Source organism: Oncorhynchus gorbuscha, linkage group LG04 (genome assembly GCF_021184085.1).
Source record: "Oncorhynchus gorbuscha isolate QuinsamMale2020 ecotype Even-year linkage group LG04, OgorEven_v1.0, whole genome shotgun sequence".
NCBI lineage: Eukaryota > Metazoa > Chordata > Actinopteri > Salmoniformes > Salmonidae > Oncorhynchus > Oncorhynchus gorbuscha.
In genome coordinates this window covers 21,610,893-21,625,761 of record NC_060176.1, presented here as the reverse complement: position 1 = coordinate 21,625,761, position 14,869 = coordinate 21,610,893, and the positions used below count along the sequence as shown (strand labels likewise).

At 45.1% G+C, this 14,869-nt stretch overlaps 2 protein-coding genes across 2 annotated transcripts in view; one reads left to right on the top strand and one right to left on the bottom strand.

Annotated features, from left to right (window-relative positions):
• The first annotated feature begins 26 nt into the window (after positions 1–26).
• Positions 27–6,347, top strand: LOC124033839 (cytoplasmic tRNA 2-thiolation protein 2-like). The gene is made up of 15 exons (XM_046346205.1): positions 27–365; positions 540–614; positions 800–878; positions 962–1,021; positions 1,187–1,247; positions 1,376–1,485; positions 1,947–2,236; positions 2,376–2,511; positions 2,685–2,816; positions 2,926–3,017; positions 4,596–4,690; positions 4,849–5,053; positions 5,699–5,765; positions 5,883–5,941; positions 6,070–6,347. The coding sequence occupies exons 1-15, from the start codon at positions 310–312 to the stop codon at positions 6,152–6,154; spliced, it is 1,602 nt and encodes a 533-aa protein (XP_046202161.1). The 5' UTR covers positions 27–309; the 3' UTR covers positions 6,155–6,347.
• Positions 6,348–6,592: 245 nt separating this feature from the next.
• Positions 6,593–14,869, bottom strand: part of LOC124033838 (piezo-type mechanosensitive ion channel component 1-like) — an 81,535-nt gene continuing 73,258 nt past the window's right edge. The window contains exons 38-50 of the mRNA XM_046346203.1: positions 13,066–13,378; positions 12,798–12,921; positions 12,409–12,556; positions 11,922–12,136; positions 11,604–11,762; positions 11,327–11,474; positions 11,030–11,218; positions 10,743–10,835; positions 10,353–10,525; positions 10,080–10,202; positions 8,727–8,806; positions 8,011–8,209; positions 6,593–7,855 (exon numbers count right to left, since the gene is read on the bottom strand). Of these exons, the coding sequence (XP_046202159.1) occupies positions 7,591–7,855; positions 8,011–8,209; positions 8,727–8,806; positions 10,080–10,202; positions 10,353–10,525; positions 10,743–10,835; positions 11,030–11,218; positions 11,327–11,474; positions 11,604–11,762; positions 11,922–12,136; positions 12,409–12,556; positions 12,798–12,921; positions 13,066–13,378 (2,229 nt within the window). The 3' untranslated portion in view covers positions 6,593–7,590. The remainder of the gene's footprint in view (positions 7,856–8,010; positions 8,210–8,726; positions 8,807–10,079; positions 10,203–10,352; positions 10,526–10,742; positions 10,836–11,029; positions 11,219–11,326; positions 11,475–11,603; positions 11,763–11,921; positions 12,137–12,408; positions 12,557–12,797; positions 12,922–13,065; positions 13,379–14,869) is intronic.

The window sequence follows — 14,869 nt, the reverse complement described above, 5'->3', positions numbered from 1 at the left end:
GCTCTTCACATGACTGTGGAAATAATCTAGCACGTCATCAAAATGCGCTATATTATTCCAGCACGAGCCTTTTGACAGCTATAAAACATAGGCTGAATTAAATCAATATCGAAATAGCTACACTAATCTAATGAATTTATCTACCTAAATAGAGTTTCGACGAACGCTGGTATCTGCTTACATAGTTTTAACTTACATAGTTTTAACGGCAAGCTTGATCCGAAAACTGTTACAGCTACATTCTGCAATTGTTGGCTAGCAAGCTACAATAAATTAGAGCTCTTTGTCACATAGCTAGCTAACTCGACCATGTGTCAGGTCGATGAGGAATACAATGGACAGCTAGAACACAGAGTGACCCCACGGTAAACTATTTACCCATTAACGGCTAGATTACCCAGTTGCCTAAACTGCAGTCAAGCTAATGTCCACGTGTAACTATGTTCAGCTCGCTAGCTAACGTTAGCTTAGCTACTTAAAGTGTTGTATGCTGTAGCAACTGCTTCCATCCACTCACAATTCTTTTTTTTTTATCGCAGTGTCTCCAAGAAGTGTGTCAAATGCAAAGAAAATACAGCGGTACTGATCATCCGAGCTGGAGATGCATTTTGCAGGTAACGTTTATTGAACTGTTTTTGAGAGTCACAAACTACATGATTTGTCTCAAGAACTTACAGCAAAATGTAAAAGTGGTCATTTTTACTTAGTTGTGCTTCTTTTTCTCTCATTGTCAGTATATATTATCTTTGTAGCTAATAATGAAAAGTAATGTATTTATTTGGCTATGTCTTCTGGCCAGGGGCTGCTTCAAGGAGTACTTCATCCACAAGTTCCGGGCCATGCTGGGAAAGAACCGGGTCATTTTCCCAGGAGAGAAGGTATTGAATATCCATCTCTAACATTTGTGTAACGTCTTACATGATACAAAAACAACTGAGTTGGCATTGTTTCTCTGTTGTAGGTTCTTCTTGCAGTGTCGGGAGGGCCAGCCTCTAGCTCCATGCTGTCACAGGTTCAAGAGGTAGCTGGGTCAATGTCTTCCTAGATGTGTAGTCACACTGTATGTTGCAATTACTAAAATATCACAGGGCTGACATTTTAGATGCAACTCATTAAGTTTCTTCAAATTATTAAGGGTTTCAAACTGTTTCTTTATTTTTCTGAATGAAAATGAACCTTCTCTCAGGGTTTGAGTCGAGACGCACCCAAGAAGTTGAGATTTGTCCCTGGAATTATCTACATAGATGGTAATGTACATGATGATCATCGCTGCTCTTTGGCACAATGTTTGTTTCTTCATCTGTAACTTAGCAGGTGGTTCTGGCCCATTAGACTACCTCATGTGTGAAGATGGTCTATTACTATGCCTTGACAGAGGGCGGTGCCAGTGGTCAGAGCATGGAAGAGCGGGAGAGGGCAGTGGCTCAACTGGAGTCAGTTTTCAGAGCCACTAATCACCATTACCACATAGTTCACCTGGAGCAGGTGAGCTGCCTAGAGATGGGCCAGAAAAATAATGTTGTTTGTACTTCTGTCTGGGATGTGAGACTGAGCTTTGATCATTGGCATTAAATATGTACAGTGCCTTCGGAAAGTATTCAGACCCCTTGACTTTTTCCACATTTTGTTACGTTACAGCCGTATTATAAAATGGATGGTACTGAGTAAAGGGTCTGAATACTTTTGTAAATGGGATTTCATTTTTAAAAATATATAAATTAGCAAAAATGTAAACTTATTTTTGCTTTGTCATTATAGGGTATTGTGTGTAGATTGAGGAGAGAAAAACTTTAATCAATTTTAGAATAAGGCTGTAAAGTAAAATGTGGAAAAAAGTCAAGGGGGCTGAATACTTTCCCGAAGGCATTGTATTATAGCTTGCCATTATTTAGAACATGTGGTTGCATCATCATGTCTATTGTCTTTCACTTCCCATGGTGTTTCAGGTACTCAGTCTCCCCAGCTCAGTGCTAGAGGCAGGATCCTCGGCAACAGAAAAACCACAGACTGGGTCGAGTTATAAAGCTGCTGTGGACCAATTCATCCAGACCAAGAAGAACCAGCATCCAGACCTCTTTGTGGAGAATGCCCAGAGTCACCTGTCCAGTCTGAGCATGCATGAGGTTGAGAATGGAGTAACCAGCCCCATCACCCCTGAACACACCCAAGCCCTTCAGAAACTGTTTGCCTCTGTGAGGACGCTGACAGCCAAAGAGGATTTGCTACATACACTGAGGTGAGAGATTAGACCGTATCTCAGAGACATGCTATTTACGTATCAGAGCATATGGGGGTTGAACATGTCTGATATGCTTCTGAAGGTTTAGTTTGTGTAAAGGCCATTTATGACAGGTGTAATGCATTGCTTTGTCAAGGCAGCACCTGATTCTCCACACAGCGAGGACACAGGGCTACACCAAGGTGATGATGGGGGACAGCTGCTCCCGTCTGGCCATCAAACTGCTCAGCAACATCTCTCTGGGGCGAGGAGCATCGCTGGCAACCGACACGGTGAGGACAAAATCCTCCTGTCTTTCAACTCAGTAGAATAGTAAACATTGTTTATGCCCCTCTAAATATTGCAATAAAGTACCGTTTGTAGCATTACCCCACATAGACATACATTGTGTTTTGAGTTCTGGCAGCAGCAGCTGTGTTATTTTGAAATGTTACTATGTTCACAGGGCTTCTCAGATCCTCGCTATGGAGACGTGGTCATTGTCAGACCCATGAGGGACTATTCCTCTAAAGAAATAGCATATTACAACAGAATGTTTGACATCCCCTCCGTCTTTATCCCTGGCCTGGACACGAAGGTGAGAGTTGACTGTGTTCGGATTACTATCATTGTTATGTAGTGTGGCACTGTCGGCCAAGTCAGTTTTTAGTATTTTAAGAGTAATCTTCCTTCACCGCCTCTTCCAGGCACAAGACAAGGCCAGCATCCAGCACCTGACAGAGAGCTTTGTCACCAAACTCCAGACTGACTTCCCCTCTACTGTCAGCACAATCTACAGGTGAGGATGGTTAGCACACAGAGCCACACTAGGAACCAATTGTAAGAATGACTTCTAAAATCCAAATAACTTCACAGATCTTCATTGTAAAGGGTTTAAACACTGTTTCCCATGCTTGTTCAGTGAACCATGAACAATTAATGAACATGTACCTGTGGAACGGTCATTAAGACACTAGCAGCTTACAGACGGTAGGCAATTAAGGTCACAGTTATGAAAACTTAGGACACTAAAGAGGCCTTTCTACTGACTCTGAAAAACACAAAGATGCCCAGGGTCCCTACTCATCTGTGTGAACGTGCCTTAGGCATGCTGCAAGGAGGCATGAGGACTGCAGATGTGGCCAGGGCAATACATTGCAATGTCCGTATTGTGAGACGCCTAAGATAGCCCTACATGGAGACAGGACGGACAGCTGATCGTCCTCGCAGTGGCAGACCATGTGTAACAACACCTGCACAGGATCGGCACATCCGAACATCACACCTGCGGGACAGGTACAGGACGGCAACAACAACTGCCCAAGTTACACCAGGAACGCACAATCCCTCCATCAGTGCTCAGACTGTCCGCAATAGGCTGAGAGAGGCTGGACTGAGGGCTTGTAAGCCTGTTATACGGCAGGTCCTCACCAGACATCACAGACAACAACGTCACCTATGGGCACAAACCCACCGTCGCTGGACCAGACAGGACTGGCAAAAAGGTATCTTTACTGACGAGTCGCGGTTTTGTCTCACAGAATGAGCTTTACACCGAGGCCTGTACTCTGAAGCGGGATTGATTTGGAGGTGGAGGGTCTGTCATGGTCTGGGGCAGTGTGTCACAGCATCATTGGATTGAGCTTGTTGTCATTGCAGTCAATCTCAACGCTGTGCGTTACAGGGAAGACATCCTCCTCCCTCATGTGTTACCCTTCCTGCAGGCTCATCCTGACATGACCCTCCAGCATGACAATGCCACCAGCCATACAGCTTGTTCTGTGAGTGATTTCCTGCAAGACAGGAATGTCAATGTTCTGCCACGACCAGAGAAGAGCCCGGATGTCAATCCCATTGAGCACATCTGGGACCTGTTGAATCAGAAGGCTAGGGCCATTCCCCCCAGAAATATCCGGGAAGTTGCGGGTGCCTTGGTGAAAGAGTGGGGTAACATCTCACAGCAAGAACTGGCAAATCTGGTGCAGTCCACGAGGAGAAGATGCACTGCAGTGCTTAATGCAGCTGGTGGCCACACCATATACTGACTGTTACTCTTGATTTTGACCCCCGCCCACCCCTCTTGTTCAGGGTGACATTATTCCATTTCTGTTAGTCACATGTCTGTTGTTGAATCTTATGTTCACACATATCTACACATGTTAAGTTTGCTGAAAATAAATGCAGTTGACAATGAGGATGTTTCTTTTTTCTTTTATATTTATATGGTGCAGTATTTGTAAAGAAAATGGTGGTTGGAAATGGATTTTGTTAGGATACTATATCAATCATAAATGAGCCTGTTATGCATCTAGACTTGTGTGAAGATAGCTGTTGAGGATTTTGGTATTGAGTACCTGTTTTGATGGTTGTCTTCCAGGACCAGTGAGAAGCTCCACACAGCATGTCCCCCTCAGAACACACAACCCTTTGCTAAGTGCCTACTGTGTGTGTGCGCCTTGGACACTAAACTAGGTGAGTCACACTGGCAGTGTACTAAGACGGCATCACATCACAATGTACTGTACTCACTAAATAAAAGTACATGTCATTTTGTACTGAAATTAGTATTTCTATTCCCTAATCACATAAATATCTCTACCTATCCCTCTCTGCCTCCTTATGTTCTTTAGAGGAGTTCTCTGCCTACCAGGCTACACTGATCTCAGAGCAGCTGTCTCAGAGGCGGGGCCCAAGCCCTGGGTTCACTCGTGGTTCAGCAGCAGCTCCAGGGCTGCCTCCAGCCTCCTTGGCAAGCCAGGGCCAGTGCTGCTCCTCTGGAGGGGGCCAGCATCAGGGCTGTATGAATGGAGAGGGGGGCTGCTGCTCCTCTGCTAAGTCAGTAGGCATTTGTCTCCTGTCTCATTACTGTACAGTTGGATTATGTACACAGTGTACAAAACATTAACACCTTCCTAATATTGAGTTGCCTCCCTCCTTTTGCCCTCAGAACAACCTCACTTCGTCTGGGCATTGACTCTACAAGGTGTCGAAAGCGTTCCACAGGGATGCTGGCCCATGTTGACTCCAATGCTAATCACAGTGGTCAAGTTGCCTGGGTGTCCTTTGGGTGGTGGACCATTCTTGATACACATGGGGAACTGTTCAGTTAGAACCCAGCAGCGGTGCAATTCTTGACACAAACCAGTGCGCTTGGTACCTATCATCATACACCTCTCAAAGGCACTTAAATATGGTCCTGCCCATTCACCCTTTTGAATGGCAACACAATCAATTTCCCAATTGTCTCAAGGCTTAAAAATCTTTAACCTGTAACCTCCCCTTCATCTCCACTGATATTAAAGTGGATTTAACAAGTGACACCAATAAGGGATCATAGCAGAGCTTAATCTTTTGTACACTCAGTGTATATTCACATGTTTACATTTAGGGTGAAGTGCCAAGCAACTTGAAGTTACTTGTACAAGAGGCTGTTTAATTTGATCCTATTGAATTAATACAATACTGTGTGTGCTCTTTCAGGGAGCCAGAGACGGTGGATCTTAAAAGCCTGTTGTGTTACAGTTGTAGACTGACCATCAAAGACATGGTAAGTGAAAGGACGTCTATCACGTCACATTACTCCTAAACATGACCAACATAATCTTTACAAAGACTACAGCAGGACAATGTGCAATGTGAACCATGGCCTTTCTCTGTTTTACAGACAGCAGAAGATGCCCTTCCCCAGTATATACTGTCGGAGGCTGAGAGAAGGAAGAGAAGGTGAGATTTATACAACATTCTTAACTCAAAAACGTGAAATAGCCATAATGTCTGAGTTATTACCAGTAGAATTGAACTGAGCATATCCTTCTATTTACCTTGTTACTTCTGTTTATGGACTTGTCTAGGTCTCAGATGAGGGAGGAGATCAGTGAGTTCCTGCTAGATGAGGAAGAGGATGAAGCCATCCTGAGGGTCAATGGGTCCTTGTGACTGCACAACAGCACTGCAGTGACGTAGTTCCCTTGGCAACTATACAGCCAAGGCTGTTTGTCTCAATATAAACTAACACCAATTGCTTTTAATGAATCAACTGACTGAGTAAATATTATTTGGCTATAAGACAATAGGCTGATTTAAACTGTATTTTAACTGCACCAAAAATAAAGCTGCTTTGTACATGGCACTGCTTGGTGGTGAATATAACATTGATTCAGGTATAACTAATGAATTGAATATGGATGTATGATGCTGAAACAATTAGTTTTTCCATGTCAGAAATGAGAATGAACAATATTTTCATTGGTTTAGAAGCTGAACCACATTCTATTGGGAATAGAAATGATTATTCTCCCAAAACAGAGATCCCGTAGCAACAACCTGCATTAACTCCCATCAGGTTCTCTGAAAATGAGCGCAAACATATGGAAATAAAAGTATAACACATGTTTATTAAAGTTAGGAAAGGTTTTGGTTTTTGCATATTGGCAAAAATTGCTCAAGCAATGGCTGAACCATATTGTAACAATTCAGAAACAAAGGCACAATGGTCGCTGTGTTCTCTCTATAGTGTCACAATTTCTGAATGTACTCCAGCATGACATTTCCAGAGATGGGGCTAATGTTGCCTTATGCATTATTCCAGCATGGAGATGTTTTGTAAGGATTGTCATGACTAAGACATGTTTCAGTCTTTACAGTGTTGCTATACTCATTTAACACTTAAGAGATTCAAGTCTTGCAATCAATAAGCCTGTAACTTGTTGCCACGTACAAAGTTAGCTTTCCTCCCAACTGAAGCGTTTCAATTTGTAAACAGTTTGAGTAAGACTCTGAGATTTGGCTGAATATGATCTAATAGTGTTTTGATTGGAAACAAACGCCCTACTTTAGGTCCTTTTTCTCTCAAATTGTCCCCTTTGGTGTTGCGTTAGTCCACACTGTGCTGGTCAGTGTAGTGAAGATCCAGCCTGTCTCTTCATTAAGCGGTAGTGTCTGTAGGTCAAGCCGGCCATCATACCTCATTCAGAAGCCGATATTTCTGTTGGAACCCAGGCAATAAGACAAGAGGAGCCTGGCTTTAGTCTGTGGTCAAAGCAAAGCATCTAACCTGCCCTTCTGAATGGAGAGGCCTAGCCACACTTTCCATAACCCAGGGACGGGTACTGGAGCAGACCCCTTGGCCGCCACACAGCCTCTGGCTCACTGTCTGTCAGTACAGCCCACCAGCAGAGGCAAATAGTACTGTCAGAGTACAGAAACAGACAAAACATGCCTTTCCCCCTGGCTAAGAGGGGTTAGTGCACAGTGAAAATAGACCCACTGGAGCTAGTATTGGGTCTTTTAGAGGAAGACCAGGTAGAGGCACCCCTGTGTGTGAGACAGCCCCAACCAGGGGTGATCTGGACAGGACAGCCGGGGGGGGGGGGCTAGCGATTGTCACTTGATAGCTTGTCTCTTGTCCACTTAATCATAGTCTCTGGTGAGCGGTAGAGGAAGATGAGTTTGGAGTAGAGCTCCTCTTCCAGCTCTAGCTCTCCTGTCTCCCTGACCAGGAAGATGTCTGTGCACAGCTTGAGGATACGATTAACACAGGGCAGCTCCTCAAACATAATGGAGTGTGAGATCTCACTGAAGAAGCCCCTCACAAATTTCCCAATCACCAGCACCACAGACACATACAGCCCCATGATCCTGCAATGGAGAACAAGTGTAGAATGAGCATAATTGAACATAGATCTCTCGTCTATACAGTTAATTTCCCACACAATAGTTTGAATGTAAATCAGGTCTATTCGATTTGCTGGAATGGGCTACCATTGAGAACACAGGCACGCATAGATCCTTACCCATATCCTGCCAGGAAACCTAGACTGGGGGGGCTGACTTTGTCATTGAAGATGACCATCGGCAGGACGCCGCAGGCCCCTTTGGACGGAGTACAGTCGGCAATGCTGATGTCCCACCACTCCTGGGCCCCACGGGTGCTGTTCAGAGAGCGGTCCCTCATCAGAGACAGTGTTATATCCTGGTAGCCATCCTCATCACCTGCAACATAACATGGTGTCGGATAATTGTAACACAGACTGACTGCCCATGTTTTAGCTTTGAACTTCCTTATAGACTAATTGGTTGTTTAGCAACAAAACTGATGCATGCTCAACTATGGGACAAAACAGATGGAGTTGGCTTAGATGGTAGATTACATGTAAACTATATCATCTCCAATGTTTATTGAAAATATAAAGAAATAAAGCTTAACAATGAGCACTTGTCTCTCAAATAAATTGTTACAGCTAGCAAATTTTGGCCCTATTAGTAGACATGACATCAGTCAAAACAAGACATGGTATCAAGAACAACGAGCTGAAACGAGCCACTTACGATTCACCAAATGGCAGTTTCTTGTCATTGTTGCAAGGTATCTGGCCATCCAGAACCACAACAACACACTGCCTTCTGCCCCTTTGAAGCGTGTGCATGGTTTTCGTGACGCTGTCAGCTAACCGTCTATATTTCTAGTACTATGGCAGGAAGGATGTTTATACATAAAAGCCGCTCTGACCTTTATACAGCTGATCGACTGGTTTGGCCTCGGCGCCGTTTGGTGCTCGGATATAGTTGGGGAACATGTGAGGCACACGTCTGATAAAAAAAAGTACAGATAATGTCAAACAGAATTCAGGACAGGATTTCACACAGAAATTGAAATAAATTCAGCAAAAAAAGGAAACGTCCTCCCACTGTCAACCACATTTATTTTCAGCAAACTTAACATGTGTAACTATTTGTGTGAACATAACAGGACTCAACAACTGAGACATAAAATGAACAAGTTCCACAAACATGGCAGAACACTGACATTACTGTCTTGCAGGAAATCACACACAGAACGAGCAGTATGGCTGGTGGCATTGTCATGCTGGAGGGTCATGTCAGGATGAGCTTGCAGGAAGGGTACCACATGAGGGAGGATGTCTTCCCTGCAACGCACAGCGTTGAGATTGCCTGCAATGACAACAAGCTCAGTCTGATGATGCTGGGACACACCGCCCCAGACCATGACGGACCCTCCACCTCCAAATCAATCCCGCTTCAGAGTATAGGCCTCGGTGTAATGCTCATTCCTTTGACGATAAATGCGGATCCGACCATCACCCCTGGTGAGACAAAACCGCGACTCGTCAGTGAAGAGCACTTTTTGCCAGTCCTGTCTGGTCCAGCGACAGTGAGTTTGTGCACATAAGCGACGTTGTTGCCGGAGATGTCTGGTGAGGACCTGCCTTACAACAGGCTTACAAGCCCTCAGTCCATTCTCTCTCAGCCTATTGTGGACAGTCAGAGCACTGATGAAGTGATTGTGCGTTCCTGGTGTAACTCGGGCAGTTGTTGTTGCCATCCTGTACCTGTCCCGCAGGTGTGATGTTCGGATGTGCCGATCCTGTGCAGGTGTTGTTACGCGAGGACGATCAGCTGTCCGTCCTGTCTCCCTGTAGCGCTGTCTTTACGGACATTGCAATTTATTGCCCTGGCCACATCTGCAGTCCTCATGCCTCCTTGCAGCATGCCTAAGGCACATTCACGAAAATGAGCAGGGACCCTGGGCATCTTTGTTTTGGTGTTTTTCAGAGTCAGTAGAAAGGCCTCTTTAGTGTCCTAAGTTTTCATAACTGTGACCTTAATTGCCTACCGTCTGTAAGCTGTTAGTGTCTTAACTACCGTTCCACAGGTACATGTTCATTAATTGTTTATGGTTCATTGAACAAGCATGGGAAACAGTGTTTAAACCCTTTACAATGAAGATCTGTGAAGTTGTTTGGATTTTTGAAATTATCTTTGAAAGACAGGGTCCTGAAAAAGGGACGTTTTTTTTTGCGGAGTTTACTACATTTGACTTTGAGAGGCGAGCAGAACATACACTGGGTCTGTGCGGTTCCCCACTAGCAGGGAAGCCAGGTCTGCTCTGACCGGGTTGCCTGGATCCAGATCGATGGAGTACTTGTCAGACGTGTGCTCCACAGTGCCACCCTTGCCAAGGTCCCTGAAGAAAGAGACAGACACAAATACAATAAATACAATAGAAAACCACAGGGCAATTGCATAAACAAATGTTTTTACGTCTGCAACAACTTAAAAACCACACACACAAACAGGTGCATACACATGCACACACACACCACACCCAGCTGACCTCTGGAAGGTCCAGGCCAGGCGTAGGGTCATGTCCACAGGGCTGCCCAGCAGCTCCTTGACCACCTCCTGTCGACTTGGTGGGCTGATCCTCCACACTGACCCTGAGCTGCCCTCGATCTTAGCTGTCACTATGTCCTCATAGCTGTAGAGGGTGATGAACTGCATAGCCCTCTGCAGGGGACACACAGACAGTCAGAAGTTACAACTACCTACCGCGGAGGCAAATAGAGAGCAGCAGAGCTCAAGTCCATGTTTGTTGTATTCATCATTCAACAGGGATCACTTACTCACAGTTGTACACAATTTGTTTAATTAGAATCTAAAACAGGGTGCCCAAGGGAAGGAAATTGGATGAGCTCTTTACAGTAGAGTTGGAGGTATTACGCACAGCATTGTCATAGAAGTTGGTGGTGAGTTTGTTGTAGTCCTCCTCAGTGAAGGACTGAATGGACTGCTGCTGGACACTCATGGTGAACAAGGGCTATGGAGAGGGACAACGGTTCACGTTTTAGTACAACAAATCTAACATGAGCACATATCAAATATATCTTCCATAGATTCTCCATTGCTTGCATTTTAGTGCTGGATGAGACTTGCCGTTGAAGATGGGCAGTATGGGTCCGGTGCCCATTAGAGTGTAAATTGTACTCACTTATAATCCCCCCCAGTAATTACCTCATATCCTCCCAGCTTGACGGTCACTGTGACATCCACAGGGTGATTGACCACGCCCACCACCGATCTGACCAACGAGATGAAGAGCAGCGGGAACCAGATGATGCAGATGAGGAAGAAGATGATGAGTCCTCCCATCCCATACTTCACTATCTTCTTCTTCTTCTGGCCTTTGGGCTGAGGGTATTTCTGAGGATGAAGAGGAACCAGCTGTAAGAACTGCTGGCCTAATCACATACTACAACAGACGGCAAGGGATTTTATCAACTACATTTGTAACCTAGAGGTCCTTTGTACCTTCTCTGTCTCACGGCTGCACTTGATAATGAAGATGTTGGCGTAGATGTCTTCCACACACATCCAGTTGGAGAGGGACAGAGTGGTGTCAGTCCACACCCAGTCCATCACTGCCCGGAGCTCCACCAGGAAAGGCACCAAGCGGAACCTGAGACAGACAGACAATATCACCCTGTACCAATACCCAACCTCATCCCCTCCCTGAACAGGGAGACACCCCGACTCAAACATATGATATGGTGTGGCAGAGTAGGAGATTATGAATGGACAGACTCACCCTTGGAAGAGGAAGAGGTTGAGGTGGTTGAACTTCTTAGTGAGGAAGTTGCCCAGGATTCGGGTGGGGTAGCCACAGCGGATCTGATAGGCCGACAGGGCAAAGTAGATACACTTGAAGAAGTACCAGAGCTGAGCCACCGAGTTTTGACTGAACATCCTGAGAGGAGAGAGGGAGACACACCTCAGAGAAATGATGCAATAGGCACACCGCTTCAGGACTGTCGAACACCGCGAAGATAGACAAACACAAGCGTGATTAAATAGACGAGACGTAATGAGATGTGTCACTCTGCGGACACACCCTCGTCTTCCTCACCTCTCAGTGACAGCAGGCAGGATGAAGAACATCCAGAGGTGGATGCCGAACACCAGGATGATCTGGAAGATGAGCTTGCCCAGGACGGTCTTGCGGAGGTAGAGGGCTCGGTCGATGATCATGGTGCTGAACTGGATGAGCAGCATCACCAGGAAGGCCTCGGGCACCTGGTCCTCTGACAGCGTGGAGGCAATGTCTGCTGCGGCCGAGTGTTTCTGAGGCACAACGGGCGAACCGTTTAGTCCACAGAATGCTATTATAGTGTCCTGTGACCAAGCACAGAGCTTCTAGACATGGTGTTTGATGGTTTAATCGGAATTACATGTAGGTGGTGATGCAACAATGAGTAATACAATATCAGGAACTGTTTTTGAGAGGTTTGAAAGGTTTGAGGGCTTTTGCCGGTGCAGGTATAGGAATAGGTTGTGTGTCAAGAGTGGCCTCGTACAGCAAGTGCATTCAATGCAGTCATGTAAACAGTACTCACTCCAAAGGCCCAGAAACCAAAGACAATGATGATGAAATCCACCACGTCAGTGAGGAACATGAGGGCGTAGACATCAGTGGCAGCACGGTACGGTGCATGTAAGATGTCGCTGAAGAATTCGTGACATGGCTTGTAGACATTCCGCACACTATAAAGAGGTTTGGGAAATCAAATCACTGCCTTATGCCCAAATATGGCAAGATTATAGAGGACAGCTGATTCATACAGCACAGAAATCACGTCACAACCAATTACACTTCTAAATGAAAATCAAAACCCACAGAATTATTTACAAACCATAATAACACTAGAGAGTCCACTGGTTATGCAACTGTGTGACGTCAGTATTGTCTGACGAGCTCTCTAGTGAGTAACTCATGTGTACTTACGCTGTGATGGTGAGGTGCTTGATCTTCTCTCCCGCTGCTATCAGCTTCTTACTGGCTGCCTCTCTACGCTTACCCTTCTGTTTCTTCTTCTGCTCCTTCTTCTCAGCCTTGATATCTAAGGCTTCTAGGATACAAACAGAATACAAATCATTTCACTGTAACTCTGAGGAGGGCAGTCATAAGGACACACACTCCTATTCTGAAATCCCAAGCCCTTAATTCATGAATGTCTTCATTCTCCTCTCTACTGCTAGTTTCTTTAACTGACCTTTGCTTAATTGTTTTTTCTTGCGGAAGCGCATGATGCTGCCCTTCTTCTTGGGTCCCTCCACAGGCAGGCTGGGGGGTGGCTCTGGGGTAGGGGCTACGCTGGTGCTGGGCTCTGGTTCAGGCTCTGGTTCGGCCTTCTGGTCCTCGTCCGGTTTGAGTTCCTCCAGGTCCATGAGGCTGGGTCCTGGGCTGGGATGAACATGGACTTCCACCCCCTCCCCCTCTCCTCCCTCCTTCTTGTTGTTGGCCTCCTCTGATGGCCTTGAGGGCTTCTCCTCCAGAGCACATTCCTGGTCCCACAGGCCATACCGCTGATGAGAGACAGTGAAGAAACAAAACCGTTAGGAGGATTGAATCCAAATCTTGTGGTATAAACTTACACTACCGTTCAAACTTTGGGGTCACTTAGAAATGTCCTTGCTTTTTGAAAGAAAAGCACATTTTTTGTCCATTAAAATAACATTAAATTGATCAGAAATACAGTATAGACATTGTTAACGTTGTAAATGACTATTTTAGCTGGAAACAGCTGATTTTTAATGGAATATGTACATAGGCGTACAGAGGCCCATTATCAGCAACCATCACTCCTGTGTTCCAATGGCACGTTGTGTTAGCTAATCTTAGTTTATCATTTTAAAAGGCTAATTGATCATTAGAAAACCCTTTTGCAGTTATGTTAGCACAGCTGAAAACTGTTGTTCTGATTAAAGAAGCAATAAAACTGACCTTCTTTAGACTAGTTAAGTAAGACTATAAACTCTCCTTCCAGACTCATATCAAACATCTCCAATCGAAAATCAAATCAAGAGTCGGCTTTCTATTCCGCAACAAAGCCTCCTTCACTCACGCCGCCAAACTTACCCTAGTAAAACTGACTATCCTACCGATCCTCGACTTCGGCGATGTCATCTACAAAATTGCTTCCAACACTCTACTCAGCAAACTGGATGCAGTTTATCACAGTGCCATCCGTTTTGTCACTAAAGCACCTTATCCCACCCACCACTGCGACCTGTATGCTCTAGTCGGCTGGCCCTCGCTACATATTCGTCGCCAGACCCACTGGCTCCAGGTCATCTAGAAGTCCATGCTAGGTAAAGCTCCGCCTTATCTCAGTTCACTGGTCACGATGGCAACACCCACCCGTAACACGCGCTCCAGCAGGTGTATCTCACTGATCATACCTAAAGCCAACACCTCATTTGGCCGCCTTTCGTTCCAGTTCTCTGCTGCCTTTGACTGGAACGAATTGCAAAAATCGCTGAAGTTGGAGACTTTTATCTCCCTCACCAACTTCAAACATCTGCTATCTGAGCAGCTAACCGATCGCTGCCGCTGTACATAGTCTATTGGTAAATAGCCCACCCATTTTTACCTACCTTATCCCCATACTGTTTTTATTTATTTTATTTTCTGCTCTTTTGCACACCAGTATCTCTACCTGTACATGACCATCTGATCATTTATCACTCCAGTGTTAATCTGCAAAATTGTAATTATTCGCCTACCTCCTCATGCCTTTTGCACACAATGCATATAGACTCTCCTTTTTCTACTGTATTATTGACTTGTTAATTGTTTACTCCATGTGTAACTCTGTGTTGTCTGTTTACACTGCTATGCTTTATCTTGGCCAGGTCGCAGTTGCAAATGAGAACTTGTTCTCAACTAGCCTACCTGTTTAAATAAAGGTGAAATAAAAAAAATAAAAAAATTCTGGAGCATCAGCACTTGTGGGTTCGATTACAGGCTCAAAATGGCCAGAAACAAAGACCCTTCTTCTGAAACTCGTCAGTCTA

Excerpts from the sequence above, each read along its gene's own strand:
- LOC124033839 (XM_046346205.1), top strand. The coding sequence starts at position 310 with ATGTGTCAGGTCGATGAGGAATACAATGGACAGCTAGAACACAGAGTG. Across the intron at positions 2,817-2,925 it reads TCCCTGGCCTGGACACGAAG|GCACAAGACAAGGCCAGCAT; the intron begins GTGAGAGTTGAC and ends CGCCTCTTCCAG. Across the intron at positions 5,054-5,698 it reads GGCTGCTGCTCCTCTGCTAA|GGAGCCAGAGACGGTGGATC; the intron begins GTCAGTAGGCAT and ends GTGCTCTTTCAG.